The sequence below is a fragment of the Bos indicus genome, chromosome 9 (assembly GCF_029378745.1).
Source record: "Bos indicus isolate NIAB-ARS_2022 breed Sahiwal x Tharparkar chromosome 9, NIAB-ARS_B.indTharparkar_mat_pri_1.0, whole genome shotgun sequence".
In the NCBI taxonomy this organism is placed as follows: Eukaryota; Metazoa; Chordata; class Mammalia; order Artiodactyla; family Bovidae; genus Bos; species Bos indicus.
The window spans coordinates 23,242,295-23,260,840 of record NC_091768.1 but is presented as its reverse complement, the minus strand read 5'-3'; the positions used below and the strand labels follow the sequence as shown (position 1 = coordinate 23,260,840).

The 18,546-nt window shown below is 41.8% G+C and overlaps 2 protein-coding genes across 14 annotated transcripts in view; one reads left to right on the top strand and one right to left on the bottom strand.

The window, feature by feature from the left end:
• DOP1A (DOP1 leucine zipper like protein A) overlaps window positions 1–9,979 on the bottom strand; it is a 125,184-nt gene extending 115,205 nt beyond the window's left edge. Inside the window, exon 1 of one of the 7 annotated variants that reach the window (XM_070795785.1) lies at window positions 9,786–9,979. The gene's annotated coding sequence lies outside the window, so the exon portion shown is untranslated. The remainder of the gene's footprint in view (window positions 1–9,785) is intronic. The other 6 variants (XM_070795786.1, XM_070795787.1, XM_070795788.1 and 3 more) reach the window with 6 other exon arrangements.
• A 5,156-nt stretch (window positions 9,980–15,135) lies between these two features.
• UBE3D (ubiquitin protein ligase E3D) overlaps window positions 15,136–18,546 on the top strand; it is a 188,048-nt gene continuing 184,637 nt past the window's right edge. For 3 of the 7 annotated variants that reach the window (XR_011568393.1, XR_011568392.1, XM_070795781.1), the window contains exon 1: window positions 15,142–15,321. Coding sequence is in view for 5 of the 7 variants with exons in the window: in XM_070795781.1 (XP_070651882.1) it covers window positions 15,245–15,321 (77 nt within the window). In the remaining 2 variants the exon portion in view is untranslated. Of the gene's footprint in view, window positions 15,322–18,546 lie in introns of all 7 variants that reach the window. The other 4 variants (XM_070795782.1, XM_070795779.1, XM_070795780.1 and 1 more) reach the window with 4 other exon arrangements.

The following is an 18,546-nucleotide window of genomic DNA, read 5'->3' as shown; positions in this document are numbered from 1 at the left end:
GAATCTTTACTGCTTGAGCCACCAGGGAAACCTATTTTTATAGAATGCTTCAATTTACACACACACACACACACACACACACACCCCAAAGGGAAATATATATTCAAATAATCTGGATACATTTGACATAGCTTTGAAAGAACATATAAGAAAATAGTAAAGCTGATTATTTCCTGGAGGTCACACAGAAACTTGGGTGGATGGGGGCCAGGGAGAGGAAGACTTTTCACTGTATACTTTTTTAATACTTTTAAAATCATATGATTCATTCCCTCTTTGTGGCATTAAATAAGCTTAATTTTTTAAAAGGTACATGAATGAATAACATCCCAGAGGAACATCAAAGAGCAGCTATGTAGTATGTGGCATTTTTAAACCCCGCCCCCCTTCATTTCGTAAGAAATAAGAAAATCAAAACGAACAGACTGTATCTGCAGTGTTACATGTGAATCCAGGGTCATCCCATCATTACCAAAGAACCATGGAGACTAAGAATTTTGTTGATAAAGTACTTGATCTGTTTAGTCATCTTCAAGGAGCATTTTAAGTTAATTTTTGAGTGTTCATTCTAAAAGCACAAGCCATCTAAAAGTAAGCATGTACCACTTATCACTGAGCAACCCGTTCACACACTAGCTTTACAAGACGTGGTAGCCAGCTTCCAACATGGCCCCAATGATCTTCAAGCTCTTGTGTAGTCTCCTCCCACTGCTGGCCTGTATGAACAATAAATAGAACACTGCAGAAGTGAAAAATCAGGCCATAAAAGACACTGAGGCTTCTACCTTGATGTCTCTTGGATCACTTATTCTGGGGCGGGCTGACCTTTATGCCAAGAGGACATTCAAGCAGCCCTGTGGGGAGGCCACCGTGGGGAAGAACTGAGGCTTCCCTTCAACAAGCAAAAAGAGCTTCCCAGTATGTGGCTGAACCACTTTGGAAGGCCAATTAAAGCTTTAGATGACTGCAAACCTTTAAATGACTGGTTCTCAAGCCAGAACCTGAGACAAGTCATTCCCTTATCCCTCCTGAGATTTATACTGTTCTTTTAAATCACTACATTTTGCGATAATGTTATGTAGCAACAGAAAACTAAAGTTTATTCTCAAATTAATAAATTCCTTTTTAAAATCACAACCTCTATTAACTTAGGACATTTTAAAAAGTAGTTATTAGGTCACATAAAATAGGCAGCCTCAAATTATAGAATCAGGTAGGCTTGGAGAAGGAAATGGCAACCCACTCCAGTGTTCTTGCCTGGAGAATCCCAGGGACGGTGGAGCCTGGTGGGCTGCCGTCTATGGGGTCGCACAGTCAGACACGACTGAAGCGACTTAGCAGCAGCAGCAGGCTTGGAGAATAGTGTTTCGAAAACAGATTTCCAGTAAAATACCAGTTGCCATTTTAAAAAAATCATGTTGCTAGAACCCCTCATTCAGGCGAACTCTTGACTAAAAACTGGTGGTAAAACTTATGGAACTGTGGTTTACAATATGGAAGTTACTTAAATATTTATTTTTATTCCAAAAATACAGACATTTTAACTTTAAAGAAAGTACTATGTTTCATTTTTTTCCTCAGGAGAAAAATATGTCAGGAAACTTTAAAACTTTTTTAAGATTAAAAAAAATCTCTGTCAGGAGACACACTGTTAACATCATTAAATGACCTTACTACCCAAGGCAATCTATAGAGCCAATGCAATCCCTATCACAATACCAATGGCATTTTTTACAGAACTAAAGCCAATAATTTTAAAGTTTGTATGGAAACACAGAAGACCTTGAATAACCAAAACAGTCTTGGGAAAGAACTGAGCTAGAGGAATCATGCTCCCTGACTTTATACTATACTACAAAGATACAGTCATCAAAACAGTATGTTACTGGTAAAATAGACACATAGATCAATGGAACAGAAATGAGAGCCCAGAAATATACCTATGCATTTATAGTCAATTAATCTATAACAAAAGAAGCAATAACATACAATGGAGAAAAGACAATCTTTTCAAGAAGTGGTGCTTGGGAAACTGGACAGCTGTATGGAAAAGAAAAAAAATTAGAACATTCTCTTAACACCATATATAAAAATAAACTCAAAATGGGTTAAAGACCTAAATGTAAGACTAGAAACCATAAAACTCCTAGAGGAGAACCTAGGCAGGACATTCTTTGACATAAACTGTACAAATATTTTTTTGCAACTGTCTCCTAAAGCAAAAGAAGCAAAAGCAAAAATAAACAAATGGGACCTAATGAAACTGAAAAGCTTTTGCACAGCAAAGGAAACCATCCACAAAATGAAGACAAAGTATGGACTGGGAGAAATTATTTGTAAATGATATGCCTGATAAGGAGTTAATATTCAACACATATAAACAGCTCTTATGACATCAAGAAAAAACAACACAGTTAAAAAATGGGCAGAAGAACTGAATAGACATTTTTCCAAAAAGGAAATGCAGATGGTCGACAGGCACATGAAAAGATGTTCAACACTGCTAATCATCAGGGAAATGAAGATGAAAACCACAATGAGATTATCACTTCACTCCTGTAAAAATCACTTTCATCAAAAAGAACACAAATAATAAACACTGGTGAGGATATGTATAAAAAGGAACCCTTATTCACTGTTGGTGAGAATGTAAATTTGTGCAGCCATTATGGAAAATAGAATGGAGGGTTCTCAAGAAACTAAAAATAGGACTACCATATGACCCAGCAATGCCACTCCTGAGTATATATCCGTAAGAAACAAACCCACTAATTCAAAAAGATACATGTACCCCAATGTTCATAACAGCATTTACAATTGCCAAGATACGGAAGCAACCTAAGTATCATCAACAGGTGAATGGTTAAAGCAGAAAAGTGTTATTTGCTCAGTCATGTCTGACTGTTTGTGACCCCATGGACTGTAACCTGACAGATTCTTCTGTCTATGGAATTCACCAGGCAGGAATATTGAAGTGAGTAGCCATTACCTTCTTTAAGGGATCTTTCCCGTCTAGGAATCGAACCATATCTCCTGCATTATAGACAGACTTTCCACCACTTGAGTCACTAGGAAAGCCCTGGTTAAAGAAGATGTGGTATATATATACACAATGGAGTATTCCTCAGCCATAAAAAAAAATGAAATTTTGCCATATGCAGCAACATGGATGGATTTGGAGGGTGTTGGGCTAAGTGAAACAAGTCACAGAAAGACAATACTATATAGCACTTACATGTGGAATCTACAAAACACAACAAACTAATGAATACAGCAAAAAAGAAGTCAACTCACAGATAACAGAGAACTAATGGTTACCAGTGGGGAGAGGAGGAGGAGAGTGGCAATACAGGCAGGGACAGGAAATTTAAGAGGTATAAGCTGGTATGTACGGCATAATCAACAAGGAGTTATTGTACAATATGTAGAATATATTAAATATTTTAAAATAACTTTTAAAAATTGTGATTCACTACATCATGCACCTGTAACTTATGTAATATTGTACATCAACACTACTTCAATAAAAAAATAGAAATAAATACAAAAAAATTGAGACACATTGTAAGACACGATAAGCATGTATGAAAAGGCACCGGGTCAAGTGATAGCTCATCATCATGCTGAATATAAGCAAAAAGTCTAACTGCAGACTGGGGTGGCATTTGTGGTATAAAAACATACAAAATTCCATGGAATTCCCTGGCGGTTCAGTGATTAGGACTCTGTACTTCCACTGCAAGGGGCACGGTTTGATCGCTGCGGGGAACGAAGATACTGCATGCTGTGCAGTGCAGCCAAAAAATGAATAAATAAAACGAAAAAAAACCAAAACTCCAGCCATCTGAAAAATATGATTGATGGCAATAACACATATCTTAAGAGTTTAAGGTAGCTTAGCTGATATTGGAGAAGGAAATGGCAACCCACTCCAGTATTCTTGCTTGGAGAATCCCAGGGACGGGGGAGCCTGGTGGGCTGCCGTCTCTGGGGTTGCACAGAGTCGGACACGACTGAAGCGACTTAGCAGCAGCAGCTGATATTTTACAGTACCTTTCATAATATAACAGCACAAACAAAACCAGCTGGAAATGTAAGTGTACAAGGGAGTTTACATGTATAATGGAGTTTATGTATATAATGCAAAGGACCAAGTCTGGTGTGCTTCTGTAGTTTTTCAGACTATAATCAGCTGTCACTTTTAAATGATGAGTTTATCTGCACTGCTTCTATTACACTGCTTAATTTTATAGTATAGACACAGAAAAGAAACTTCCTGCTGGGGTGAAGGCTCTTTTATGAAATAAAAATATTCATCCAAAGTGCTCTTATCTTATTTTCAAATTGACATTGTACCCCAGAACTTTGAATTAACAGTAATCTGACCCCTGACTGAGCACCAAGTTATTGCTCTGATAAACCTAGTATCACCAGTCAGGTAAATTAGTTTTTGGAAAACAGTAGTACCAAACTAAATAAGTCTATTCACCTGAATTCGTTGTTCATGAACACAAAATACTGGCAATTTAGACACTGAGTGCATCATACACATCTATGCCGGTAAATAACCTCAACTAGTTGAGACACACAGTGTATTCTATAGAACAAAAGTAGGGAATTCATTTTCTTGCCTCTTCATGTAAAACTCCATAAAAGAGGAGACTTTTTTAAAAAAGTGACTTAAGTGACACTGAATCAGGTGAGGAAGTCATTCTCCCTTCCTTCCTTTTTCAGCTCCTCTGACTACTTCAGGATGTCTCAGATACCTGTTTTTTTATTTATGGTGGTTACTTCAAGTTTCCTTTAAAAATCATGTTAATAATTCCACTGATAAATATGAAATAAGTATACAGAAAGTATTCACTAGAAGGAATGATGCTGAAGCTCCAATACTCTGGCCTCTTGATGCGAACAACTGACTCATTGGAAAAGACCCTGATGCTGGGAAAGACTGAAGGTGAAAGGAGAAGGGTGTGGCAGAGGATGAGATGGTTAGTAGCCATCAATGACTCAACAGACATGAATTTGAGCAAACTCCAGGAGACAGTGGAGGACAAAGAAGCCTGGTGTGCTGCCATCCATGGGGTCACAAAGAGTCAGAAAGACTTAACGACTGAACAACACAACAAATACAGGATGTATGCAGACATGGGTGAAAAGTTTGAAGATGATATAAGAATGATTTAAACAAGTTTGAGAAATACTGCACTTATCCATTTGGTCAACAAATAGAAGTGCTTACATGAGCATGCCATTGGTTTTGCCATCATGAAGGATAGGAAAAATGTTCAAAGAAATGTAAATCTGAAAGCCAGAAAGAAGGCAAAAAAGATTCACAAAGTGGCGCTTGAGCTAGAACTTAATAGTTATGATTTACACATGTAGAAACAGGGAGAAATTCAAAGAGAACAAAGACATAACAATACAGGCCTGAGTGGTGGGTAACATGTTCCAAATCTTGATTGTGGTGGTGGTTACACAAGTGTGTATGTAATGTACACATAAAACGAGTGCACATTATTACATGTAAGTTTTTCCTTGGTAAGTGTGATACCGTATCTTTGACCTATGCAATGAACAATCATTGAGGCTTCAGGCTTGGATATCTTGGGGAAGGGGAGGTAAACACAATACAAGAAGGGAAATCCCAATTTGGAGAAGGGGATCAAAAGTACTCACTTGCATATAATACATTTTCAATAAAAGCTGTACACAAAAATAGCAGTCCATACTTCAACAGTACGTGAACCGAGAACTTGCAGATGTAAAGGCTGGATTTAGAAAAGGCAGAAGAACCAGAGATCAAATTGCCAACATCTGCTGGATCACAGAAAAAGCAAGAGAATTCCACAAAAACATCTGCTTCACTGACTACTAAAGCTTTTGACTGTGTGGATCACAACAAACTGTGGAAAATTCTTAAAGAGATAGGAATACCAGACCGCCTTACCAACCTCCTGAGAAATCTGTATGCAGGTCAAGAAGCAACAGTCAGAACCGGATATGGAACAACAGACTGGTTCCAAATTGGGAAAGAGTACATCAAGGCTGTATTTTGTCACCCTGCTTATTTAATTTACATGCAGAGTACATCATGTGAAATGCTGGGCTGGATGAATCACAAGCTGGATCAAGATTGTGGGGAGAAATATCAATAACCTGAGATAAGCAGATGACACCATCCTAATGGCAGAAAGTGAAAAGGAACTAAAAATAAAAAGCCTCTTGACGAAGGTAAAAGAGGAAAAGTGCAAAAGCTGGCTTAAAACTCAACATTCAAAATACTAAGATTAAGGCATCTGGTCCCATCACTTCATGGCAAACAGATGGGGGAAAAGTGGAAACAGTGACAGACTTTATTTTCTTGGTCTCTAAAATCACTGTGGACAGTGACTGCAGCCACGAAATTAAAAGATGCTTGCTCCTTGAAAGAATATCTATGACAAATCTAGATAATGCATTAAAAAGTGGAGACATCACTTTGCCAAAAAAGGCCTGCCTAGTCAAAGCTATGGTTTTTCCAGTAGTCATGTATGGATGTGAGAGTTGGACCAGAGAAGGCTGAATGCTGAAGAACTGATGCTTTCAAACTATGGTGCTAGAGAAGACTCTTGAGTCCCTTGGACTGCAAGGAGATTAAACCAGTCAATTGTAAAGGAAATCAGTCCTAAATATTCATCGGAAGGACTGATGCTGAAGCTGAAGTTCCAATACTTTGGCCACCTGATGCGAAGAGCTGATTCACTGGAAAAGATCCTGATGCTGGGAAAGATTGAGGGCAGGAAAAGAAGGGGGCAACAGAGGATGAGATGGTTGGATGGCATCACTGACTCAATGAACATGAGTTTGAGCAAAGTCTGGGACATACTGAAGGACAGGGAAGCCTGTTGTGCTACAATGCAGTCCTTCGGGTCACAAAGAGTCAGACTTGACCGAGCGAGTGAACAATGACTACTACTTCTACTTAAGAGTTTCTTCTCAGAAAGAGAGCTTACAAAAATTATGGCCTGCCTATTAAAAATAAATGCACTGTGCCTCATTCCCTCAAACAAAAGAGCACATTAACATATTAACAGTACTCACCCCTAACAAACCAACAAAGAATAGACAGAAGCAGCCACACTAGTTGTGTGCTACTGACACCGGACAGAATTTTGCAAAAGAGTTGGAGACTGTATTCAACACTTACATCTTGTTCCTACGCAATTTAGAAATAACTGCCTTAGACTTTACATTGTAACCTTTAACTTTTTCCAGAGATCTAGCTCTTAAAATTATTTAGTTATCAAGTACATCTCACGTGGTTTTTGTCACATTTGTTTTTAAGAATCCGTGACAAGTCTTTACTTGTCAAAACTTTATAATGCTACTCTTAATAAGATCAATAACTTAACCATAAAATCAAATTCCAAAATGAGGTAATTACAGTTATAGAGAAGCATCAAGAGGCCAGAAAAAAGAAGATGCCCTTCTGTCATAAATTAATGCATTAAAGTTCACAGTAACCCATGTGAATCCTTGTTACAGTACTAAGGCAAATAGAAGCCTTTTGGTCTAGCGAGTTGGCATTTGATCTTCATGCTCTAGCAAGCTTAAGCTGAAGGCCACAGAAGCATATAATGTAGGAAATTTTAGAGATGAAAGGGGAGTCTGCTCAACTACAGTAATTTTCAAATGGGTATTCTATGTAATTATACTCCAGGAGATGTTAACATGTTGGCCACGACAAAATTCGCTCTCTGGCCATGTACGTTTGAGAAATGCTTCGATAACCTTTCCCTGGAAGCTTCCACTCTGGAAGTTTATGTGTGTATTAGCACAGTAGGGCTAGAAGTCTTGTGGTTAAAAGCAAATGAAAAGTTAAGCCTGATCTAAACCAATATTCTTCCATACTGAGCTTGCCTGGTAAGAATAAGGTAAAGAATCTGCCTGCGATGCAGAAGAACCAGGTTTGATCCGTGGATTGGGAAGATCCTCTGGAGGAGAGCATGGCAACCCACTCCAGTATTCTTGCCTGGAGAATCCCTAAGGACAGAGGAGCCTGGCAGGCTACAGTCCAAGGGGTTGCAAAGATTTGGACACGACTGAGCAGCTAAGCACAGGACATGCCTGCTCCCATATTATTTGCTACAGAACTCTGTTTGGAGGTAGTAAGAGCATTAATGGATTCAGAAGAGTGTTCAGGGAAAATAGTTTGGAAAACTCTGATTCTATGAAATTCTCTTAGATGACAAAACTGAGGCCTAGATAGATAACACCCGGTCAGCAGAACAAAGGTCTTGAATGAAATCTCTCCTTTCCAGACCAGAGTTCTTTCACGTAGTTTAACTACTAAATAGGACTTCTTTGACTGCATATACTCAAACATTTAATTCTGTCTGCCTGCAATGCGGGAGACCCGGGTTTGATCCCTCTGTTGGGAAGATCCGTGGAGAAGGAAATGGCACCCCATTCCAGTACTCTTGCCTGGAAAATTCCATGGACTGAGGAGCCTGATAGGCTACAAGTCCATGGGGTCACAAAGAGTCGGACACCACTGAGCGACTTCACTTTCACTTTATATTTACATTTTGGTTACGCTATTACATTTCCAGGTTTGTATATTAAGTTAGATATTTTTACTTCTTACAGTCTAGTCTCTGGCTCCTAATAATCAGGGTCACCCGGAGATCTGCTATTGTCTACTAAATTCTGGGGAATGATTTAGTTCTGAGCAGCTGAAAGTAATCATTTTAAAAGAAAGCATTGGTACTACAACTGGTTTTAATTTACTCTAGTTGTAACTTCTGTCAGCGCAAGGAAATAGCCGTTGTTTATCAGGTGAAGAGTCAGCACATAAAACTGACGTGTAATCCACAGTAAAACACAAGACATAATAATGTCTACATCAAGTCAGCCAATACCATCAAAACTAAGGGATCTTTGTCCTTCTACAGTTCAGGGCTTACTTGTCAGGCAAAAACTTAAGTTTCCTATCTTTTTTGTATTTATTTTTAAAAATGTTTTGACTGCTTTAGTCTCCAGATTTTTCCCATCTTTCTTTCTCAAACCCTACAGAACTCTGTAAGTGTAGGAATAACCAAAACATAATGTATTTGACTTTAAAAGAGTAGTTGTGTGTTACTCCCCTTTCCTCCCCTGGGAAGGCGAGAATGAAGGAAAACTAACAAGTGACTATTGTTATGGTGCAACTTTAAAAGGCTTGAGAATCAAAGGTGATGCCTGTTAACAACTTCCTTATGACTAATGTGACTTCCTCTAATAAACTTCTACACTCCTTTCCAGCCCCCACCCCCCACCCTCTACATGGACAATTAACCAGGGCGGGCATTCTCGTCTCTTCAATCATGAACCCCTCCAAATGCAAGAGACAGTATGATGATGCCTCGATTCCAACAAAGAAGTGAGTCCGCGCGATCTGCTCACACAGGTGCGACCGCCGCCCCGACCCCGCGTACCGCGCGCCCCTGCGCAGGAGGCTCGGCCCGGCCACCCGACGCCCCGGCTCCGCCTCTGGCCCCCGGGGCCCCGGGCCGCCCTCGCGCGGCCGCCGCCGCCCGGCCCCGGCCCGCCAGTCCCGCCTTCATGGAAACCACGGGGCGGGCGGCCGGCGGGTTTCGCGGCTTCCAGGCGGGGTTCAGGCGGCAACACCCCCGAGGCTACCGCGGGCGGACCAACCGGGCGTCCCAGCGGCTCAGGGACTAGCCGGGCCGGGGAGGCCGCTCCGAGCCGGAGGCCGCGGCCTCGCAGCCGCGCTGGGGGAGGCGGGGCGGGGACGCTGTTACCTGCCGGGGGCTCGGCCGCTCCTGCCGGCGCCGCTCTCCTGGCAACCCCGGCAGCGACACGGAGGTCGGGAGCCGGACGGCCTAGTGACAGCTCCCAGTGTGCACCGCGCCCGCGCCCACGCCGGCGTCGACGTCCGTGGCCCTCCATCCCCGCCCCCGGTCCGTTCCTCGCCTCCCGGCGCTCGTTGTCGCCGCAGCGCCCTCAAGCGGACTATCGCGGAAGCGGCCCATCGTCACCAATGAACCGAGTAGACCTGTAGCCGGTGTTTTCCATCCTGATGAGGTGTCAGCCTCATCAGGATGGATGAAGAGATGGAAGGGATGCTAGGAGTTGAAAATAACTTTTAAATATTCTTCAAGCAACGATTTAAGTGTTTATTTAAATTGTTTAACTGATTCCTCAATATTTAATGTGAGGAACTCCAAACCTAGAGAGATTAAAAGACTTGGGAAGTTAGAAAACAAATAGTTGCTATCACATTAGGAGCTATTCTGATTGCAGAACTCGAGAATCACGTAGTTACAAGGAGAATTGCACCCTGGTGCCTAAAATGTAGGGTCAAATATGGTTTCTTTTGCAAATGTGACTATATATCAAATATAACAATTCTTAAAAATAATCAAACATAAATTGTGAAGAGAATGCTGCATTAAGAATGTTACATAGGAAATTCCCAGCTGGTACAGTGCCTAGAATTCTGCACTTTTGCTGCCGTGATCCAAGTTCAAGCCCTGGTCTGGGAACTAAGATCCTGCAAGAGGCCCAGTGCACAAAAAAAAAAAAAAAAAAAAGAAAAGAAAAAGAAAGAATGTTACATATTTCAATATATGTTAGTACTTAAGCACTTAATAGCCTTGAACATTAAAGGTGGAAGATAGGAGGAGCCAAAACAATGGAGAAAAATAATAAATTAATATAGCATATATATGTAAGGAAGAGAAAAGAGTTTTGTTTAAGCCAAATTGATGACCATAACCTCGGAGAGATAGATTCAAGAAGCACTTGAATTTTTCCACTGGACTACAAAATGGGGGTGGGTTATAAAGGCAGAAGGTCCCCAAATCATAAGATATTTGTCAATAATTAGGATTGGAGCTGACAAAGAAGGGTGCTTGTCATGTAAGGGTTGACTGAGGTCTGAAATGGTTACATAGTACAAGAGGAGAGCTTGAGACTATAAAGTTGCAACTGGCAGCTGCTGGCAGCAAGGCTCATTGGTGTCCTTGGATGTGATACAGTTCAGAAAATTTCTCAGTAATACAAGCACATGTCTGAAACCATGACCATGGTGGCCACGTGGCTCCCTTTGGAATATCTGAACCACAAATCCTCGATTTTTTAATGCATTTTTTACTTTAATGGTTGAAGTAGATGTATGATGCTTTTTTTTTTTTTTTTTTTGGCTATACTAGTTAGCACTTGGGATCTTAGTTCCCTGACCAGGGATTGAACCCATGCTCACTGCAGTGGAAGCATAGTCTTAATATCCCTGGATCACCAGGGAGATCCCCAGTGCATATTTAATAGGCCACAAATAGGCTGTTTGGGTTAGCCTAAAGTTCCAGTTAAATCATGTATAAGCCAGCATGTTTCTTAATATGTGAAATTTTCTTCCATCAAAACCATCATCTTTTGTCACCATGGAGATGAAATAGCAGTAAACTTCTTTTAACTGCGCTTTTACCTTCATCCATGATTTTGAATTATTCTGATGGATACAGGAATTTGTGAGGCAAAACAATAAACTTTAATAACTCTAAATATGGATTTTAGAAAAAAATGTCTTGAACTAGTATCTTTAGGAACATGACTTTATTATTTGCTTACAAAATATTCAAATTAACCTGTTCAGTGTAATAATTATGACTTCAAAATGATAAAATGGAAAATCAATAAACATATTAATACAATTTTCTACATACAAGTAATCATTGTTTCTGGGTTTTTGTTTTTTTTTTTTTAAGCCTCTTGTTTTAAAATAATCGTTATAATTCTACCTTGGCCTTACATTTTAATATTTTCCCATGATAAGTACTTACATTATACTGGATCCTTTACTGGGTCAAACGTTCCAAAATCATCTGCCAGTAGTGAGACAGGCCTCGGACCCGGGACCCTTTGCTGCAGTGCTGCAATGCTTGCTCCTGGACACACCTCTCCTCCAGCAACAAAATACAAACAAACTATATGGGACTAAAAGTAGCTGTGTGCATGTGCAGTTAGGGCAAATTCTGGACAAGAGATACAAAGAGACCAAAAAGTGGGAGACCACTCCCTCTTCCTGCAACAGGGGGCCCAATAAAGCCTTGCCTGGATTTCTTGTCTGGCTTCAGGTCAATTTCTATTCAGTAAGGATACCAAGCGGAGAAGGCAATGGCACCCCACTCCAGTACTTTTGCCTGGAAAATCCTGTGGATGGAGGAGCCTGATGGGCTACAGTCCATGGGGTGGTTAGGAGTCGGACACGACTGAATGACTTCACTTTCACTTTTCACTTTCATGCATTGGAGAAGGAAATGGCAACCCACTCCAGTGTTCTTGCCTGGAGAATCCCAGGGACGGGGGAGCCTGGTGGGCTGCCATCTCTGGGGTTGCACAGAGTCGGACACGACTGAAGCGACTTAGCAGCAGCAGCAAGGATGCCAAGAACCCTAGCCAGTAACAGTAACAATGAGATTACAGATTTCCCTGAGTCCGTTTTTACTTTTGCAAAAGTGAAGAGTAGAAATGTACATATAGAGTCATTCTCATCTTCCTCTTTTCAAAAGTTATAGGAATGCTTATGGAGAGAGTGTGGAGAGAAGAGAACTCTTGCATTCTTGGAGGGAATACAAATTGATACAATCACCATGGAGAACAATTAAAGTTCCTTAAAAAACTAAAAACTACCAAATGACCTAACAATCCCACTACTAGGCATATATCCTGAGAAAACCATGTATCCTAATGTTCACTGCTGCTGCTGCTAAGTCACTTCAGTCGTGTCCAACTCTGTGTAACCCCATAGACGGCAGCCCACCAGGCTCCCCTGTCCCTGGGATTCTCCAGGCAAGAACACTGGAGTGGGTTGCCATTTCCTTCTCCAATGCATGAAAGTGAAAAGTGAAAGTGAAGTCACTCAGTCGTGTCCAACCCTCAGCGACCCCATGGACTGAAGCCTTCCAGGCTCCTCCATCCATGGGATTTTCCAGGCAGGAGTACTGGAGTGGGTGCCATTGCCTTCTCCTGCATCACTATTTACAAAAGCCAGAACACAGAAGCAATCTAAAAGTCCATCTACAGATGAATGGATAAAGAAGATATAGTATACATATATGATGGAATATTGCTCAACCATAAAAAGGAACGAAAGTGGGTCATTTGTAGTGATGTGGATGAACCTAAAGTCTGTCATATAGCATGGAGTCAGAAAAATACTGTGTATTAACGCATACATATGAAATCTAGAAAAATAGTACTGATTAGACTATTTGTAGGGCAGGATAGAGAGGCAGACATAGAGAACAAACTTGTAGATATATGTGTGTGTGTGTGTGTGTGTGTGTGTGTGTGTGTGTATATATATATATATATATATATATAATGTAAGGGCTTCCCTGGTAGCTCAGCTGGTAAAGAATCCGCTTGTAATGCAGGAGATCCTGCTTCGATTCCTGCGTCAGGAAGATTCCCTGGAGAAGGGCTAGGCTACCTAACTCCAGTATTCTTGGGTTTCCCTGGTGGCTCAGATGGTGAAGAATCTGCCTGCAATGTGGGAGACCTGGGTTCAATGTCTGGGTTGGGAAGATCTCTGGAGGGGGGCATGGCAACCCACTCCAGTATTCTTGCCTGGAGAATCCCCATGGACAGAGGAGCCTGGTGGATTACAGTCGATGGTGTCACATAAGAGTCGGACAGGACTGAGCAACTAAGCACAGCACCGCATATATTATGTAAATACTACTCTCTCTCTCTATATATATATATGTATGTATGTATGTGGAGAAGGAAATGGCAGCCCACTCCAGTGTTCTTGCCTGGAGAATCCCAGGGACGGGGGAGCCTGGTGGGCTGCCGTCTCTGGGGTCGCACAGAGTCGGACACGACTGAAGCAACTTAGCAGCAGCAGCAGCATGTATGTATGTATGTATGTATGTATGTATGTATGTATGTATGTATATGGGGCTTCCTGGGTGGCTTAGTGGTAAAGAATCCTCCTGCAATACAGAAAATGCAGGAGACGCCACAGGTTTGATCCCTGGTTCAGGAAGATCCCCTGGAGGAAGGCATGGCAACCCACTCCAGTATTCTTGCCTGGAGAATCCCAGGGACAGAGGAACCTGGCAGGCTACAGTCCATAGGGTCACACAGAGTCGGACAAGCCTGAAGCCACGGAGCATGCATGCACACATGCATGTATATTTCGTGGGATTGCAAAGAGTCGGACAGAACTGAGCGACTAACACACACACACACATATATGCTATCTTGTTTTTGAAGATATACACTACCATGTGTAAAACAGATAGCTAGTGGGAAGCAGCTGTATAGCACAGGGAACTTGGCTTAGTTCTCTGTTATGACCTAGAGGGGTAGGACTGGGGGAGACTCAAGAGGGAGGAGATACATATATATAGATAGATAGATAGATACACTGACACACACATAGCTAATTCAGGTTGTTGTTCAGCAGAAACAAACACAACATTATAAAGCAATTATACTCTAATCAAAAAAATAAAACATCAGAAACAAAATAACACAGGTTATGGGAATGCTTAATCCTGTGCTTCATGATACTGGACTTAACCATACTCTCTCTTGTGCAGACAACAGAGAACTTCTCAAAGTTTTGCAACCCTTTCCATTCTGGAGCCTTCTGGTCTAAATTGGGAAGCGGCAGCTAAGTCAGTCCTGGCCATTTGTTGCCTCAAGACAGAGGAGAACTATCAAACACAGACCAGGATTTATAAAAACAAAACAAAAAACCAAAGAGACTATAGTTCATTAAAACAAAACCAAATTGAAGGTAAAGTGCATCTGGGGTGAGGAATTGGGCTCTAGACCCTGCTGGGGATAAATGCTTGCCTACCCCTCTCGTCCAGTCTCATCTCTCCCCAAGCTACCCAAAGCAGTGTTCTGGGGTCCGACCTTGAAGGTCATTTACAGGGAGCCTGGTGCATCAGGTCGCGCCCTTAAGAAGCGGAGTGGAAGAACAGTTTGGCTTCCCCGTTCCCACCTTTTCTCTGAGCTCTGACCCAAAGGCCGGCTTTGAAAGCGCTCACTCTCACTGATGGAATCCACGCGGCGGCGCGCTCTCCGCCCGGCAGGTGGCGCTGTGGGCTGGCGGGCACCCGAGCTCCAGGTCCTAGAGGCCCGCGCGGCCGCCACCGCGGCCGCGGTTCCTGCTCAAGCCGCACGTGCAGCCGCTTTCCGGCCCCGGTGGCCGGGTCTCCAGAGCTCTCGGCTGAGCGTCCGCATGGCGGCGGTTGCAACGGAGGCGCGCGTGTTCCTGGAGGTGCGGAGACGGCTGCAGAGCGCGCTGCTGATTCTGGGGTAAGGCGGGCGGTGGAGTCTGGCCTCCCAGGCGCAGCCGTCCTCGCTTTAACGCCGCCCCGGCCGGCTCCGCCTCTCTCGGAAGGATAGGGTTTTGAATTTCTTTTTTCCAGTTGCTTAGAGCGAGCCTCTGGGTTCCTTAAAGTGGAGTACCCTCTCCACACATGCAAACCGCGCGCCCCGTTTGCCCACCCCGCCTCACCTTCTTCCCAGTTAGCATCACCCGGGGGCTTTCTAGAAATGCATGGTCTCAACCCCATAGCCGACCTGCTGAATCGGAACTTCACGATTCCCGGGATTCAGATGCACATTAAAGTTTGAGGATCCCTAATGTGCAACACTTTTGACAGTGCCCCATGCTTCCAACAAAACAGTGCAAAAAATACGTTGCCCCTTTGGGATCCTCGTTATCTGTTCTAATATGAGAATTTCCTATTTTGTAAATATACTCCTTTTGTTGTTGGTTTGGTTTCTGCACAAGCTGTTCTCTATGCAGAGGAACGCACGCACCCGTACAATAAATGTGTCTTCCGTGAACAGCTAGCAAGGGTTTCAGGCTTCTTTTTGGAGCTGTTTCTTTCTTTCATATTCGTAGTTCCAAGAAGAAATCTGCAATAACTTGCTGTTCATTACACAGACATAAAACTTTCAGGAAAAGTGTTCTCCTGTTTGGTTTGGTGATGTATGGTACCTCGACTGTTCACTGTGACCACTGTTTCAAGTAGAGTGAGTTAGATGTTAAAATCCTGAGAAGTTGATTACACAGAACCACTCTGAAGGTAGACTTCACTCTGATGCTTAGCCTTCTCTTTCCCTGACACCAGCCAGGTACCCGGTGTAGTGGTTTTGCATTTGGCATGAGCACTGGTTTCAATCCTAGCTTTACTTCACCAGAGTAGAATCCTTTAATTTGATTTTTTTCAATTGTAAAATAGGGATTCTTTCTTTCTCTTTTTCTGCTGTGTCTTCCCTTTCTCAAATCATGAGTTCAAAGAAGTGCTTCATGTCCAATTCAAATTCACCTTGTAAAGTTATTCTGAGCCCAAAACCTTAGGCAAAAGGAAACAAGACAACATCCTTACTTCCCCTCATCAAAGGAACCCTTCATGCTTCCCCTGGATAACTCTTCCTTCTTTAAGCTAGTTAAGAAACCTAACGTTTCATTGTCCCTAGTGTTCTTTGGCTGTTGAGCTTTACCACCAGTCAATTGCTCCAACCCAAAAAGTAACTACTATTCTAATTTCATTCAGCAAAGATCAGTTTGCCATTTCTTGAATCATGCATAAATGGATTCATATAGTATGTACTTGTTTGTTTCTGGTTTCTTCTACTGTGTTTCTGAGATTCATGTTTCATCTATTAATATGTTATCACATGGCTCAATAGTCCGTTCATTTTTTTCCTGCCAAGTAGTTTTCCACTGTATGAATATATGACAATTCATTATTCATTCTTCTATTGCTGGATATTTTGTGTGATTCTCAAGCCAGCTTATTATGAATAAAACTTGTACATTGTTGTATTTGTGCTGGGTCATACGGTATGTGCTCAGCCGTGTCTGACTCTTTGCGGCCCCATTGACTGTAGCTCACCAGCCCCCTCTGCCCATGGAGCTTTCCAGGCAGAAATACTGGAGTGGGTTGCCACTTCCTACTCCAGGAGATCTTCCTGACCCAGGGATCAAATCCATATCTCTTGTGTCTCCTGCACTGGCAGGCAGATTCTTTATAACTAGTGCCATCTAGATGACTTTACTTAATGGGAAACTGCTGAAGGAAGTGTTCTCCAAAGCTGTTTATACCAGTTTATACTCTAGCCAGGGGGGAAAAAAAAAAAAAAAAGAATTCCAACACATTCACTTTCTAGTCCGCATTGAGTGTTGTCAGTTTTGGATTTTAGCTAATCTAGTGGATTAAAGTCGGAGAAGGCGATGGCACCCCACTCCAGTACTCTTGCCTGGAAAATCCCATGGATGGAGGAGTCTGGTGGGCTGCAGTCCATGGGGTCGCTAGGAGTTAGACACGACTGAGCGACTTCACTTTCACTTTTCACTTTCCTGCATTGGAGAAGGAAATGGCAGCCCACTCCAGTGTTCTTGCCTGGAGAATCCCAGGGACGCGGGAGCCTGGTGGGCTGCCGTCTCTGGGGTTGCACAGAGTTGGACACAACTGAATCGACTTAGCAGCAGCAGCAGCAGTGGATTAAAGTAGTATCTCATTGTCATTTTAATTTGTATTAATTAAATACAAGATTTATTAATTAAATACAAGATTAATAATGTTGGGCACCTTTTCATTTGCTTTTTGGTCATTCATATATGTTCTTTTGTCAAGTGTCTTCTAATATCCGGTTGTCTTATTGTTGAATTTTAAAGAGTTCTTTGTATAGTCTGGAAATAAGATCTTTTTTGTTTGTGCCTGTGAGTATGAGACTATTCTCTCCTTATCTGTAGCTTATCTTTTAATTTTCTTAATAGTGCCTTTTGATGAACAGAAAGTCTTAAGCATAGTGAAGTCCAGTGTACTGCACCTTTTTTTCTTTAACAATTGGTGTCTTTTGTGTCTTAAGAAATCTTTGCCTACCTCCAAGTCGTAAGACTTTTTCCTATGTCTATTTTCTAGGAATTGCATTGTTTTACCATTTACATTTAGGTCTGTGATCATGTCAAATTACTTTTTGCATTTGGCATCAGGTAGGTGCCAAAGTTTTTTTTTTTTTTAAGAATATCTCCATTTGTTCCATCACCGTTAATTAAATAGCTGTCATTTCTTTCATTGAAATAACTCAGTATATTTGTCAGAAATCAGCTAACTACACTGTTTTCATGTTATGTCTTTTTTACCCTTTTACTCTCAACCTGTGTCTTTATATGTAAAATTTTAAAAGCTTGTACTAAGTGGAGTTTAAAAAAAAAATCCATTCTGACAGTCTCTTTATTTTAATTGGAATTTTTAGTCTATTTACAGTTAGTGTAAATGATATTATTATTCTTTTCCTAATCCTAAAAGAAATACTTCTAGCATCTCATCATTAAGTGTGATAATTTTGACTTTTTGGAAAAAGTCTGTTTGGTACATTGCATAGTCCCTTTCTGCTGCTGCTGCTGCTGCTAAGTCGCTTCAGTCATGTCCGACTCTGCAACCCCAGAGACGGCAGCCCACCAGGCTCCCGAGTCCCTGGGATTCTCCAGGCAAGAACACTGGAGTGGGTTGCCATTTCCTTCTC